The sequence below is a fragment of the Hydra vulgaris genome, chromosome 15 (genome assembly GCF_038396675.1).
Source record: "Hydra vulgaris chromosome 15, alternate assembly HydraT2T_AEP".
Lineage (NCBI taxonomy): Eukaryota > Metazoa > Cnidaria > Hydrozoa > Anthoathecata > Hydridae > Hydra > Hydra vulgaris.
Window position 1 is genome coordinate 36,654,675 of NC_088934.1, and position 16,685 is coordinate 36,671,359.

The 16,685-nt window shown below is 29.1% G+C and overlaps 1 protein-coding gene across 4 annotated transcripts in view; it reads left to right on the top strand.

Moving 5' to 3' along the window:
• LOC101237638 (centrosomal protein of 192 kDa) overlaps positions 1-14,796 on the top strand; it is a 113,378-nt gene extending 98,582 nt beyond the window's left edge. For 2 of the 4 annotated variants that reach the window (XM_065819999.1, XM_065820001.1), the window contains exons 32-36: positions 2,168-2,250; positions 2,560-2,764; positions 8,738-8,802; positions 13,563-13,698; positions 14,481-14,796. In XM_065819999.1, the coding sequence (XP_065676071.1) occupies positions 2,168-2,250; positions 2,560-2,764; positions 8,738-8,802; positions 13,563-13,695 (486 nt within the window). In that variant the 3' untranslated portion in view covers positions 13,696-13,698; positions 14,481-14,796. Of the gene's footprint in view, positions 1-2,167; positions 2,251-2,559; positions 2,765-8,737; positions 8,803-13,562; positions 13,999-14,480 lie in introns of those variants that run through there. The other 2 variants (XM_065819998.1, XM_065820000.1) reach the window with 1 other exon arrangement.
• Positions 14,797-16,685: the final 1,889 nt, after the last annotated feature.

Sequence of the window (16,685 nt, forward strand, 5' to 3'; positions counted from 1 at the left end):
GCATGCACTTTTGGAATAATTGAAATTCCAAAATCTCTTTATACAATTTCAAATGATTAGGCATTTTTGTACATGGGATCAATACCATTACCAAAGCATAGTTTTACAACTTTATTGAAAGCTCTGAAAGCAGCAATTATTTTTGTTCCTTGTAATCCAATTTTTACCTAATTTGACAGTGGATGTAATACCTGCAGTTTTAACTTTTTTGTGATGTTGAATGTCAGATACAACAATCTCTGATGCACCAGTAACCTGATTTAGAGCTGTACTAAGATTTTCTCTTGCATTTTGAACATTACAAGGGTTTGGATGAGAGATTCCTTGGCCTATTGGTTGCCAATAATGCTGGCATACTTTGACGCCGAGATGGTAAAAAATCCTGTGCTACTGGAGGTCTCCATAAGGGGAATAAAAAACCCTAGAGGACCCATCACCATCAGATCATAACATGCTTTTTCACAGATAATACACTGACACAATGGGTTTGATCTTATTGGTATTGAAATTATAACTTTTGAAAAATCAAATGGTCCATAGAAGTCTGGTGTTTTTTCCTCTTCTCAATTTTTAAAAGAAGGTTTCTACACCTACCACAAACACTTGAAGTTAATTGATGGTCTTCTAATTTTGAAAGTAAAATGAAAACCAGAGTTTAGGTACTTTTTTTTGAAAATAAAAAGTACCTAAACTCTGGTACAAAAATTTTCTCTTGAACATTTTTTTTAACCCTAAAGATCTTTAAAAGCCTATGTGATATATAAATGCATGCTTTAGTTAGCAGTCTGAGATCATACTGAAATAGGTGGCTGTCATGGGCTTTACTAAATCTAATAGACCTTATAAACAGTGCTTTGGATTTACATAATTTTTTCACTATTCATAAGATATCAACTTGCTGAAAATCGGTCAAGAAAAAAGCGATTTTTTTGATCAGTTGAGGGTCAGTTGAGCAACTGTGTGGAGCAAGTTAAGCAATCAATAAAAAAATGAATATGCATGATACGGAACTTGGATAAAACATCAATAAAACACTATTCAGTACATATATTGACTATCTATGTGTGTGTGTGTATATATGTGTGTATATATATATATATAAATATATATATATATATATATATATATATATGTATATATATATATATATATATATATATATATATATATGTATGTATATATATATATATGTATATATATATATATATATATATATATATATATATATATATATATATATATATATATATATATATATATATATATATATATATATATATATATACACACATACATATCTACTATAGAGCATATAGGTATGCATTTGTCAACTTTTTTTGCTGACTTAATAGGGTTTTTTTTTAAATAAAAAAATGTTAAGAATAATGAAACGCTGCCTCAACCCAAACCCTCAATCAATGTAGCTGCAACTCCTTTGCATGTACTTTTTATATCAGTTGATGTATGTACTGAAGCCCATACAACTCCTATTTCGGTATGATGTCAGAGTGCCAAAGCATAAAAACTCTAAAATAGCAAACAAAATATTCAATATTGAATAATTTTTGATTTCCTTACAAATTCAATTCCTTTTAAATCTGAAAAAAGTTTTTTTATTTGAAATTTGCTGATTGCCTCAGTAGATACTACAGTTAAGAGGGTATTTTTTTAAATCATTATTGCAATCATCTTTTAACCCTTAAACTTAAAAACACAATATTTGAAAAAACAAAACTTCCGCACAGAAAAATAAGTTCACTGTGCCTTATATTAACAAATACAATAAAGTATCCTTAACATTTAGTTGTGTGTGATTTTTGATTCAAAGGATAAAGAGAGTTTTTTGTAATAGCATTCAAAATAGAATGCCTCCCCAAACTTAGAATTAGTAACCTTGCCAACCTTAAAATGAGTAGCCTCCCCAACCTTAGAATGAATAGCCTCGCCAACCATAGAATGTGTGACCTCGCCAAACTTAGAATGAGTAGCTTCGCTAACTTTAGTGGCTATCTTAACCTTGGAGAAGTAAAAAAATACATAAAAAGCATATATTTTTAAAATATACATTTATAAACACATTCAATCTGTTTACACAACTCAACATTATTTAATTGTATATTTAAGGAAATTATTCTTTTGTTAACTTTTTTTGTTGTTGCTATTTTAGGGTGTTCTCAGTGATGACGATATTTCTTCAAAAAAAATTGGAACTGCTAAACCAATTCTGCATTCCAAAAGCACGGATATCAAGTATATATATATTTTTTTAATTTTTTTAATTTTTGACAAATATACCAATACATCAAAATTTGTTTAATAGTTAGCATACTATAAATGGTTTTAAACTTATTTTTTAAATTTTTCGCATCGGTAAACAAATGTAAGTAAATATTAGTTAAATAATACATAATAATTTAAAAAATAATTATTTGTAATATTCATTTTATAGTGGTAATTCATTTTATATTATTCATTCAATAATAGTTTCATTTTATGTTTGGTAATATTCATTTCATAGTGGTAATATTAATTTTATATTTGGTAATCTTCATTTAATAGTGGTAATATTCAAGAAGTTGTTTCACAAGAAAACAATTCAAACAATGATAATATGCCAAACAAAGTAAATGTTATTCCACAAAGTTCACTAAATGATGGATGTGTTTTTGTAAAAGATGAAAATATTTTATTTAATGAAGTTGCTGTTGGTGAAACCAATGAACAAAAATTTCGACTGTGTAATGATAGCAATGAAATACAAAAGGTTTTATGTTATTTATGTTGTTTTTTGTTACATAATTATGTATGTTATGTATGCTATGTTGTTTTTTATTTTTTATAACCTATAGGCAAGTCATAATGATTGTAAAAAAGAGATGAATATAAAGTGCAGATTTTTTCACCTCTTTTTTTTTTCTCATTTCTGATGAGATAAACAGTTGATAAACTAATAAAAAATTTTCTTAAACGTTTAATCCTTAAAAAACTTTATCTTTAAGATTTATTATAGTCTTTAAAGGATAAAGTGTATAATATATTTTATAGATTTATCTATAAAATATATTATACACATATTATATTTGATATATTAATAGATTTTAGAATTGTGGTATCAGAAAATGTTTAGTTTTGGAGATTTTTTTCAATCCAGTTATTTATATTTAAAAAAATTTTTATTTAATTTTTTATTTATTTATTTATTTATTACAATTTTTGTGTAATTTAATTTTTTTTAAATTCTAATTTTCACAAAACATTTTAGAATTCTCACAGTTCTAATCTTGAAAAAGAGTTTGTTTATGGTGTAATGTTTGTGTATGGTGTGTGTTTGTGTATGGCGTGAATATCTTTATATCTGCATTATATCAGAGACAAAATTAACTCCTAGCCATATAAATTATAAATTAAATTTTATTATTATTTTGATTCACTCCCAACTGTAAGCAACCACTAAAAAGTTGGGAGTTAATAAAAAGAAAAAAAAAGGGTAGAGTTAAAGAGCAAGGAAATGGTTGACAGAAAACTTAAAAAGTTGTAGGTTTTATGAGTCAGGAAAACATGAAGATTGGAGTTTTAAAGGGTTGAAGTGCATGGAATAAAACTAGACAAATAAATATTTTTAGAACATGCAGAGATAAATACAGTAAAAGAATGAGACTTTGCTGAATGACAAGTCAAGCAATAATGAGTTTTAGTTGATAAAAGTAGAGATGATAGCTCCTTTGAACAGTGACCATGATAGTATTTGTTTAAAAGAGAATGAAATGCAACTTTATGCCAATGGGAGAGAGGCTCAAACTTTGCAGATAGAGCGGGTCCAACTATGTTAAAAATCCATTTTTTGTCTTTGTCTTGAAAAGAAAGAGCATCATTAGAAGAACCAGCCTAAATATAACAACAGTATTCCATACAGGGACGAATAAGAGATTTTTCAAGGTAAAGAATGAAATCAGGAGCAGAAAAAGTACAATAAAAGAAGCAACCTTAGCAGATGCTAATTTAGCAATCGATTGTATATGCTTATCATGAAAGGTCAGTAGTGAACAATAATCCATGAAAATGTAAAGAAGAGGACTCAGTATGAAGGTTGCCATTTAATAATATTGGAATGTTGACAGTATTGTGATAGTTGTTTGCAGTAAATGACTGAGTTTTGTTGGAGCTAAAATTCACAAGCTACTGCAATCCCCAACATACTGTTACAGAAGTGAGATAAAATTCAAGATTGGCTGCGTGTTCTAAACAATAGAAAAGAGAAGACTTTTTGTCAAGACAGGAGTATAAAATTGAGTTTTCAGCAAAAAAAGCTACTTTAGATCTAAGGTTGACAGGAAGATCATTAATGTAGATAAGAAACAAAACAGAACCAAGAATAGGTTCTTGAGGTACCCTAGAAGTTACTGGAAATGCAGAAGACTTTATTAAAGCGATTAGATAAAAATGATTTGATAATCTCAAAAACTTTCCCAGATACACCATATGGAACAAGCTAATGGAAAAGACCAGCATGCCAAATATTGTTGAAAGCTTTAGATATGTCAAGAGCAATGGCCCTAGCCTATCCGTCTTCATCTAATGCACAATAAAATCTTTTAGACACAGCCGTAGAGCAAGAGGATTGGAAACCATATCGACTGTTTGACAGTAAGTTTTTGACTCAAAGTGTGATATGAAAAGTTTGCTGTTCAAAGACTTGCTAATAACAGAAAGAAGATTGACCTGGCAATCAGACAATAAGTGGATGGCATTTTCCAGAAAGCAGAAAAGCTGGAGTGATTTGAATGTCTAACAATGGGTTAACTTGTTTGATTGGAATGGAAAAAAGAAAATGGTCATAAGATTCAAAAGTCAAATTAGAAGAAAAGTTCTTTGCAAATAGTTCTGTCTTATCTTTGAGAGAGCTGATAAGATCATTCCCATGTATGAGAGATGAAATGTTAGATCTACCCTTGTTAACGATGCTGTTGAAGGTTTTCCAAAAGTCTCTGGAGCCTAACTTCTGAGATAAGATACAGGATTTAGTGAACGAGAATATTGGAGCTTAGCATTAGACAGCACATTTTTGCATCGAATTCTTGCAATAATAAATAGCCCTTTGTTCTCAAGAGAGTTATTCTTTTGAAAAAGATAAAAATATGGTTACAGTTAGATATAACAGATGCACAAGAAGGTGAAAGCTTTAATTCTTGCCTGAATCCAGGAGGTTATGGAGGAGGTGCATTTATTAGCTGAGAGAGAAAAGACACCAGCCCAAGGACTGTCACAAAGAAAATCAAGAAAAGAATCCCAGTCAGCTTTAGGGTAAGTAAGTAGTGCAATGATAGAGTGAGTCTAAAGAGTTATGTGGTAGGGATGGTTTTTTATGTTTAATATTTTAAGTTACTTTGGGCATGATTTAAGTTTTATTTATAGATAGAGCACAGCCACCCAAGCAATGAACTATGCAGTTGTCTCAGTCCTGTTAATTAACATAAAGTTGTAGCTTAGGGCCCATTATGTTGCCTTGACAATACGAACCAAAAGCACTAACAGGAACACTATCCATGTGCAAAATGGCACTGTTAATGCTCTGATTTTTTACAGCTGTTGATGGAATCAGCCTCTCTGAGAACTATTACATCACAGAGTTCGGGCAACCTTACTACCAACCAGCCTCAGAGCCATTAAACTAAGTTTTAAACCTGTACCCTCATTAAGAGATAACAGGATGAGCTGCATAGCCACTATCAATAAGGAACTAACAAAAATCCATGCGTAGAGTCAAGAAAATCTAGCATTCATCATCCTAGGCAGGAAAACCTGTGTTACATCCACACCACCCTAATAGATGAAGATATATGGTTCCAGGCTGGTTAGCAGAATTATTCTGCTTACTCTTAAGTCTTTGCCTAGGAGGCCTTCTACAAACAGTAGCTGGATGCAATGAAGTTCTGCATCCATTCAGGGTTAGGGTTAGGGTTTAGTTTTTTCATCGAGACACCATCTCTAGCCTTACTCAATCCAGAGCCACAATGCTCTTGATTGAGTTCAGGCTTTTTAATATATAAACTCTGGCTTAAAATGCATCAAGAGGATTTTTAAGTCTGAGTTTGTTTCTCCTAATCCTTGCCTATAAAAGCAAACCTTACAAGGCAGCAGGGCATGGGTCAGGTAGTACTGGGTTATATGATCCTCCTAACTGCTCCGAACTGGAGCAGTTAGGAGGAGTTACTTTCTGTAAACATTACTTTAAAACATTAAACAAGATGTTTTGGAAATGCATTAGGAAAAACAAATTACATCTAACAAAATACTAGAGATTTATAATAAGGCAAGCATAGGTTTTGTAGTTGGAATCACTAGTTAGTTACTGAGCTTACACTGCATCAGAGATTTAAACAGAACACAAACATACATAAAGTAACTTACGGGTAAGTTAATACCGCCCAAGAGGTTTAAACACAAACATACAAATATTTAGACAATAAGTCAGTGAAAGCATCTATGAATGACTTTATGAACTGCATCAATCTTAGAGTTTACTATATTGATCTGGATATCATTACAGTAGTTTAATAAAGCAACTTCTGAGATTAAAATCTTTAAAATAATTTATTCTAATTTTTTTAAGAATGAGAAAGTTTTTCTCACTTTAAATTGTTAACCCATCATCAACTTTAAATGATTTTGCTGGGAAAGTACTTTCATTGTTCATTTACTCGCATAAATTGGTAAAACAGATTTTATACATATTTATAAAAGCTTAAAATGTTTTACATTATGCACAGATAGTCCTGGTGGCCTTTGTGAATGTCCTAGCGGCCTTTGACTGTTTAATTGTTTGAAGTAGTACAGGGGTAGGAGTTCTGTACAATGGAAAATTTTGGATAATTTTATAGAGAAAAGTAAACAATTTACTAGTGTGTTTTATCAGTCTACATATTCCTTAAGAGAGTGCAAATACATTCATGGATTATTCATGGATATTCAATCTATCCAAATACATTCTTCTATCTCTATGGAATCAGATTGTGTTGTGTTTAGTGCATAAAAGATATCTGTTGTATATGTTCACAACTATCAAGCAATTGATAACAGGAGAATTTTCAGATATTTGATTGCATTGAATCTACAGTAGTGGCCAAAAAATTTTGCGGTGTAAATTTTTTATTGAATAAACACAATAGAAAATGTAAAATAAATGAAAAAAAAATAGATAAAAATTATCAAAAATTGTTAATATTCAATAAAATAATAGTTATAGCACCAAATTATAGCAAAAGTTTAAATGACTTGAATGTTATAGTTCAATACTTTGTTGGATGTCCCTTATTATCAAGCACGGCTTGTATTCTTCTTGGCATACTATGTACTAATGTTTTACAAAATTCTCGAGTGATTTCATTAGTCCACACTTCTTTAAGAACTTTTTGAAGATGTTCCTCAGATTTTGGCTGATGTGCTGCAACTTTCTGCTTCATTATATTCCAGCAGTACTCAATAACATTAAGATAGGGTGAACTTGAGGGTCAATTAGATAATAATTCAATTTTATTATCAGTAAACCACTTCTTAACTGTTTTAGCTGTATGAGAAGGTGCTGAATCTTGCTGGAAAATGCTGGTTTTAGTAATTTCCATGTGCAGTTTCACTTTGTCTTTCAATACACAGATACTTTTGTGCATTGACTTTTTCACCTTTTTTAAAGATGTGCAACCCGCATCGGCCTTGCGCTGTGATTGCTCCCCATACCATGACTGAAGGAGGTCGTTTTACTGTTTTTTATGGTATACTTTGGATTCAGGCGTTCTCACACAGGTCTTCTAACATAATTATAGCCTATGCTTCTAACTTGTTATAAGGTACTTTCGTCTGTAAACATTTCACGTTCCCACCATTCCGGTGTCTTGTCTTTTAAACCCTTACAAAATTTAATCCTAGCTTGTTATTGAGATGGAGTTAATAAAGGCTTTTTAGCTGGTCTTCTTGCAACTAGATTAAAGTCATAACACAATCTTCTTCTAATTGTTCTCAAACTAATAGTAAGTCCCCTTTCCATAGCAAGTTGTGATAACCTTGCAAATGTTGTGTGGGGCTCACTATTAACAACATTCTTTAAAAAAAGGTCTTCTCGTGATGTACTCACACGTTTTCTACCACAATTTTTGCAATTTGAATAGTCTTCCACACGTAAAGCTTTTTGCATGGCACATCTTGATATTTTTAATTGTTTTGCTATACTACTTTGAGAATAGCCCTCCGAAAATAGTGCATTATTTTTACCTTTAACAAAGTTATTAGTATCACGCTTTTTACCCATAATATCACAACTATGGCAACCTGACTGTGTAAAATAAATCAAAATATCTTCAAAAATCAAAATATAATAAAAAAATTATTTGTATCCCAGGTAATAATGCCATAAATAAACAATAAGTTTAAAAAGTTTAAAAAATGTAGCCTACCTTAAATTTTTGGCCACTACTGTAGTATGCTTATATCTCGTCTTAACATTTTAACGCAAATAATAACAATTTTTGTTGTTGGAAACAGACATCTTTTAAGATATAAACAATATTAAATTAATATTTGTGTTTTATAGATCAATATCACATATAACAGATATGTTGTTGTTTGAAACAATGGCATATCGTTTAAGATATAACCTATTTTACAATCTTTATCGATAATAGTATGATTTTTTAATCTAAAAGTAAAACTAAATTTTTTATAATATAAAGTATGTATGTTTTTACAGGTTAGAGTTTCTGGGTTTCAGCCACCTTTTTCGTTGATACCAAAACATACACGACTTTCCATAAGGTAAATTTTAAGATATGGTTCAATTTTGTTTAAATTTTATTCAGCTTTAATTTTTATAAACTACTTTATAAGTGCTTCAGTTTTTTAAGTTATAACATAAGTGTTTATAACTGTGTGCGTAACTCTTTTTACATATAAATCGACATCATTGTAGACTTGGTTATTTGTTTCTTAAGAAATTTATTCATAAAATTATAATATTAAACAGCAGTCAATATAATATCTGCAGCCACTGTACATGTAACTCTTGCCAATAAAAAGTTATGATTGAATTTTTGACTCTTAACAACAATAACATTGTTTAAACTCTTTACATATTTTATTGAAAGCTATATGCCTTATATAGTAAAATAAATGTTTATTTTTTCAATAAGAGTATCAAAACATAACAGTCTGGAAAATACCAAATATCAATTGTTCTCATAAAGCTGTTGCTAAAGAATGTATATATAACTAAAATTGATTATAAAAAGACAACAATTGTATACACAATACTGTACTAAAGTGTGTGATTTGTGTAAAAAGTTAAATTGTTAAAAAATGTTAAAATGTTAAATAGACTGTTATTTTATGCTCAGAAAATTATGCACGAGGCTGGATATAAAAGATATAAAGTAGGTACAATATGTGTGTTTATATTATTTGTAACTAGCTGTTGACTCGCACTCATAAAACATGTGAACACTAAATTTGACTTAAAATAAACTCAACTGAATTATATTGTTAATTTTACACATTTATCTTTAAGCCTAAGCATTTATCTCTAAGCATAATTATTTTAAACACTTGTTACCTCAGAATTAAGTTTAAAATTAAATCTTTAGTAAGATATATATTTTAAAAGAGAGTTATGCAATAAAAATTTAATTACATTTATATATTAATGCACTATGTCGTAATTTTATACAAATGGGTGGCCAAAAATAGTTTTGAAGAAAGTAATAACTTTTTGTCATTTAAACAAATTTATTAACTTATTTAGTTCAAACGCCTGGACGGCGCTGCGTTTTGACCCAATTTTAAGAGTTTTTTATAAAAGTACAAATTTCAAATTTTTTTTAAATTTGTTGGGCCCTATTTTTGGGACTGTTTTTTTAGGGACAACTCCGAAAAACTAGCCACACCACTGATTACATTATTTATTATTAATTATATTGTTTCATTGGAGCAGATAACTTATGAACATTACCCTTACAGACCTAATTAGTAAACTGTGTAGGCCATAAATACCTAAGAGGACACTAGTACTTCTACAAAAGGGTACAAACTTGTTTTAATTTTTAAAAAGAGAATATTTAAAAAACTTTCTTCAAAGTGGAAATTTTTCATAGTTTTTACTTTTAATATTGCTATATTTATTTCACACGTCAATGTTTTCATCTTCCAAATAATCTTCGTTAGTAGCTTCTAAATTGTTCATTATTTCATCTTCTAAGTTAATCATTTCTGTTGGTTCTGATAATTCTAAGTCTGAGGATTCTAGTTCTGTCAGTTTTATTGATTCTTTAATGTCCACTTCTAAAATTAAAAAACTATTTACTTTTTTTGGAAGTTTGAGCACAACTTTCTTTGTCCGACTAGATTCCAAGGAGATAGAACTAATAGGAGGATTGGATCATCTCATTGCACGGTTAAAGACGTCTTTAAAATTTACTTGTCTTGAACATTTACGAGCATGTAGTTCACGATGTTGTCTGTAATATTTGTTTCGGCATTCAGATGCTTCCTCGGCTAAAACTCCCAAGGGAACTGGCAAGTTTATCATTATTTCTGCTCCATGTGCAAGAACTTTGTGAACTGTTGACGGCATTTTATACCAATAATGCTGATCTAAATATCGACAGTATACTGTTTTACAGTATAGCCCAATTAACTCTGGATTCAATGTTTGCTGACAACTTATTGCAATTAAGATATTTTTGAACATTTTAATAATTTTTTTAACAGTTCCTAATATTTCGCTTAGTTCTTTTGGATCAGAGAACGCTTTTCTGCAAACATTTCGGGTGGTAGATGTTACTGCTCCACTAACTGCAGGAAAATCAACTCGGAGATGCTTCGTTTTGAACATTAATTGCTGGAATATTTTCTTTTTGTTATCGTATACTGTCTTGACTTCTTTGGTAACTTTCCATTTTTTGTATTCGAGTCAGTATGAAATATGTAAAAGACACTCTAGAAATCTTATCTAAGCATGATAAGCTTATCATCACCTTTTTTTGCTCTTAATCCACTTAGAAAGTTCTTCAAACAAGTCATTGCAGTTGGTGTAGCTCTGCAAATACAACAACACTGCGTTGACAATGTGTTTGTTATAATTGCTAAAACCTTTCCATCAATCATGCTCAAAATAAAATTGAAATCAATAATAACAAACTTTCCATTAACCAATTCGATACTAACTGAATGCAAATCCGAAATTTCATTTTCTATTTGACGTTTTTTTCCTAAAACGACTTCGGCAGTTTCTTTGATGAAATGAAGTTCAATTGGCCTACAAAATCTTATCTAAAAGGCATAAAGTTGGTCCATAAAAAGTCATTTTTTGAATTTGACACACTAAGCCTCAAAGGTGTTGTTACAACTGCAAACATGCTTGAATCTTGACTGTCAACAGAATCGGAAAACGCTTGGTTATACAATACCTGCCCGGTAGATTCATCCATACCCCAACTGTTTAAAAGCAACATATTTTCACTTAGTTTGTTACTGATATCCAAATAACCCATTTTTTTTTTTTGCCTCATTTTTACAATTCTTTCAGCGGTATGATTCATAAGTGCTTGTAAATCTACTCTTAAATCTTGACTCTTAAATCACTGACTTCCAAGTGATTATCCTGTGGATAACACAACTTAAGTGCTTTTTTAACTGTTGAATAAGATGGATATCTTATTTTAGATGCCTGTTGGATTCGTTTGTAGCCAGATACGCTAAGATCTACGTCAATTATTATTGCAGCCGCTTCTTCAGCTGTCATTTTATCGTTGCCATTTGTCAACTGAACAAACATATGATGTGTATCTTTAAGATTTTTGATGACATGTGTTAACACATTGAATAAAGAAAAATCTTTTTGATTATATACTTTTCTACGGGCTATAAGCAATGACTTTTCAATTGAATCAAAATTTGTATGCTCTCCTGCGATTACCCGACGTTTACTTCTCTTACTCATATCGTCAAAATCTTTCTTTGGCCGGCCTTTTATATTTTGTGCCAACTCCAATGACAAAAAGTCTATTTCAAACTTTTGATTTAACCATTTTTCGTGTTTTTTTTTGGAAAAAAACTGTGTTTCTTGATGAATCTCTCCAAAATCTTTGGTAATTCGATTCAACTCCATTTAACTTTTGTACCAAGTTTTCTTTTTTACCATCACTCATACAAACTCTAGAGGTTATAAAAAGTAAAGCATTGTTTATATTTTCTTCTTTTGTTGAATATTTGAAACAGCTAATAATATCTTTAATTGTAAAATCCATTGCTTTTAATTTTAGTTGAATATAAAACGCTTTGTTCTTTTTATTTTTTTTTTTTTTTTTTTAATTGTGTTAATTGCAAGCATGGAATGTTAATTTTAAGGACAGGATAATAACATATATGCAAATAATTATCTAATTAAATGTCAATTATCAATAATAAACTAAAATTTTCAATTGATTATTGAATACAAAGTCTCATGTAGACTTTAGATCAATTAACACTTGGGAAAACAAAAACTTGAAAATTGGCTATAATCCAGGTAGCGCAAACTTCAAAGAAAAATTTCTCGCATAGTCGCAAAAAGTCGCAGCTAATTTTTTAATTTCTTAAAAATAGACTCAATTCCACGTTATTTAATAATAATTTGGTCGATACCTTTTGATACTTTATTTTTTGCTAGTTCACGGAAGTTGGAAGTTATGATTTAAACTTTTTTTTTCGGCTTAAAACATCATGAAAATTAAAAAAGAAAAAAAAAAAATTTTTTTTTTGAGCATCTTAAGACGTATATAATTTGATACTCTTTAATATATAAACAAATTGACAGAAAAAAAATTATTCCCGAAACACTGCAAGAAAAACAAAAACATAATTTTCTTTGAAAACTTAAATTTGGCAACCATTTTTGAATTTAATGGTCACTATCTCTGGGGTTACTATCACCAGAGTAAAAATATTTTGTATTTTCCTTAATCTTAGTATTTTGAAGCAGTAGGAATTTAGTTTTCAAAAATCTGAGACAACTTTTTTTTGTATTTTGGCCACCCCGAAACACATAGTGTTTTATAGGTTGCAAAAAAACATTTCAAAAAAACACATAGGTTGCAAAAAAACATTTCTTTGTTACTCAAGAACATAAACAACACATCTACTTGTTTTATACTTTATTTTTACCCTTTTTTTTTCCTTTTCCCGCCCATATCCATCAGTCGATTTATGCAACGTATATATACGTGATTCAAGGCAATTTTTGTTTTCAGAGATTTCTATTCAGTAAGTTCATATTTTCACTTTACGTATTTTCTCGTGTATGCTAGATTTTTTTTTTTACGCAATTAACAATTTTCTTATTTATTACGATATGGGTTAAAAAATTTTAAATATTGAAGGACGATGATTTTTCCCCTAATGTCGAAAAATTGCTTCAAGATTCAAAATTGCGCTTTGGCAAATTTATAATTAATTCACTTTTTTAAATTGGTCTGTCACCCGGCGTGGCATACTTTCCTACAGCTCAACAGTTTTTTTACCTTTTTTTTTCTTTTCATGTTTAGACCAAAAAGTTACATACGTGTTCCTGTTTACTTTTCTCCTACTTCACCGAAGACATCGTACGAAGGTTTGTTGGTTGTTTCTCCTGAGCAAGGAAACCCACTCTGTGTAAAGTTAAAGGCAGTTAGCAAATAAGTGGTAATGTTTTTGATGATATTTCCGCCCGATCAAATTGTATCTATCATTCAATTAAATCCAACACAACGTGTGACGAGGAAAAATTCACTTAGGAAAAAAACCACTCTGGGTTCTAAAACTGTGTGTTATAATATAGAGCAGTATTATAAAGCAAACAACAATGAAACAGTTAACATAACAGCAATGAAATAAAAAGTTAAACAGTTAAACAAAAATAACTGAACAATTAACTTGAAACAAAACGTGACCAAGTATCAACTGAACAAATAAATTGAAACGAAATGTAACAAAAAGAAAAAATAATCAAGCTTAATTGAAGCTGAACTAATAATTATCATAGTTAACATAATTACCAACAGTAAACAATTTAATGACGACACTTTTTCAAAAAGAAAAAGAAAAGATAAAAAGAAACCAAAATAAATATAAACGAAGTTTTTGACATTTTACTTTGTTTTTATTTGACTATATTTATTAAATATTTTCTGTAACCTAATATTTGTATTTTTCATGTTTGGGAGTATATTAATTTTGTATATATGTATTATATAAATATATATTTTTTTGTATTTTATCTAACTGATTTTTCAAGAGATTTTTATAATAATTTTTATATCTTTTTTAATGACAAATGTTTTTCACAACATATTTTATTACCTGTTTTATTATCTTTATATGGCTATTTTATTGTATATTTATTATATATGTATATTTATTACATATTTTGTGTACGCATAAAATATGTAATAAATATGAATACAATAGTTTTTTTTAAATAATAGTTGGGAAGAGAGACACCATTTAACAGTTGGGAAGAGAGACACCATGATCAGGTTAAATAACAGTTGGGAAGAGAGACACCATGATCAGGTTAAATAACAGTTGGGAAGAGAGACACCATGATCAGGTTAAATAACAGTTAACAAGAGAGACACCATGATCAGGTTAAATAACAGTTGGGAAGAGAGACACCATGATCAGGTTTTTACTTATGTTGAAATTAAAGAGGAAAAAAAAACTTGTTGCAATCAGAAACACGCCATACGGTAAATTACCTGAAGCTTCTAAAATTAAAAAAATGTTGTTAAAAAGTTATTACTTCCGCTATTTTGTTTTGCTGTTTTACATTAGAAATACCCTTAGCGTACACTTCTTATATTCCAGAGTGAATTAACTTACAAAAGTTTATATCAATTAAGTTGTTAAGTTTACATCAACTTGTTAAGTTTACATCAATTAAGTTGTTGTCAAAAACAAATCATAATTTTTATAACTATATTCATATCGTTATCCTACCCTTATGATGATCGAGTTGCTCGACAACTACCATATTATAAATATTGTAGCTTCATAGCTAGCTTCCTTCTTATGAACTATTCACGAATGGATCATGCTTTAAAGGCCGTGGGCAAAGATATGAGTGAAAAAATTAAAGTCCCAACGTATGGTTTTATAAGATCAATCTTGTTTTCAACAAATGAAAAACCGAATAATTTGAGCAACAATATGGACACTTAGTAGATCTATAAAAAGTAGAGTTTACTCAGAGCTGTTTAGAGGTCGATGAGCCTAAGCTAGATTTTTATGGATCCTCTAGAAAAAGTTTTATCCTTTTTTCCAATTTTGTAGATAGTGAACCATTTTTAACCTCCCAGTTCTTTGAATAAAATAAAATTTAAAAAAATGAAGTCAACAGATTTCATAGTCACGGCATAACTATTTAGCACTTATATTTAATTGATCCATTTTCTAAATAGAGCAAAAAAAATGTTGAATAAAATTTTTTTAAACCATGACAAATAATAAAAATTAACAATTAAGATTGTATGCTGATTAAAAATTTACTTAAAATTAAATTCAAAAGTAAATGGCAATCTTTTCCATATTTAACCAAAATAATGTTTAACGATTATTTTGAAACGTAAATTGTTTTCAATAAAAACAGTTTGAAAAATGAAAAATATTTTTCATTTTTCAAACTGTTGCAAAGAATTATTACAAACTACGATGTTTTCAGTTTATGTTGAAACAACTTTTAATAAAAGCTTTTTCTTTCCAATCTTCTAATAACACGTATTACTTCAATATCTAAAAATATTATTAATTAATTTTGCAAACAAACAGCCACATATGTGTTATTTTAATAACATTTGAACATGAATTAATAGTTGATAAGATTTTACTGTCCAAGATCATTGTTTAGTAAAAGGTGTTCATTAAAACCGCAGCAAAATGGGCCAAAAAAAAATTAAAATAAAAAAAACTAAAAAAATATGTTTATTAAATTCGCAACCATATAATAAAACATGTGATGCTCTATTTTACTACTTTGTAAATTGTTTTTAGTAAAATAGTATATTTTAAGACGACAAAAATCAGTTTTTTACAAAAAGCGCGAAATTTTTAAATTTTATGCGTAGCTTTAAACAGTAACTTTAATTTTAATTTAACAGTAATTTTAACAGTAACTTTAAAAATTCTATGAGAATACGGAATTAGTTTATATATTTAAACTGTTTAACAGCATACCTTTACGAAAAAAGTATAAAGTAAAGAACAACATTTACAATACACTTATAAACTGGCTTTAAAATAACGAGGTAAATTTTTAACATTTATTACTCTTATTTTGTACAAAAAGTATTATTTTGTACATCACATAATTTAGGGAACCTACGAGAACCTTTATTTAGTGCTTGAACTAGTAAATGCAATATGTATACAACCTATTTGAACTATAAGCATTGCCCCTAACTTTCTTTTTTGGATTTCTTTAACATTTTAAAAAAGTGACTTGTAATTCATGTTATTTGCTTGAAATCAACTTTTTTTTCTCAAAAACAAAAATACATTTTACATTATTTTTTATTTAATTCAATGCAAATTGTAGAGTTTAGCAAAAAAAAAGTTTTTTTGTTTAGCAATAATATGAAACTTGGTGGCATTGACCGGCTTATAAAATAATTACTAATTATAAATCATTCTTT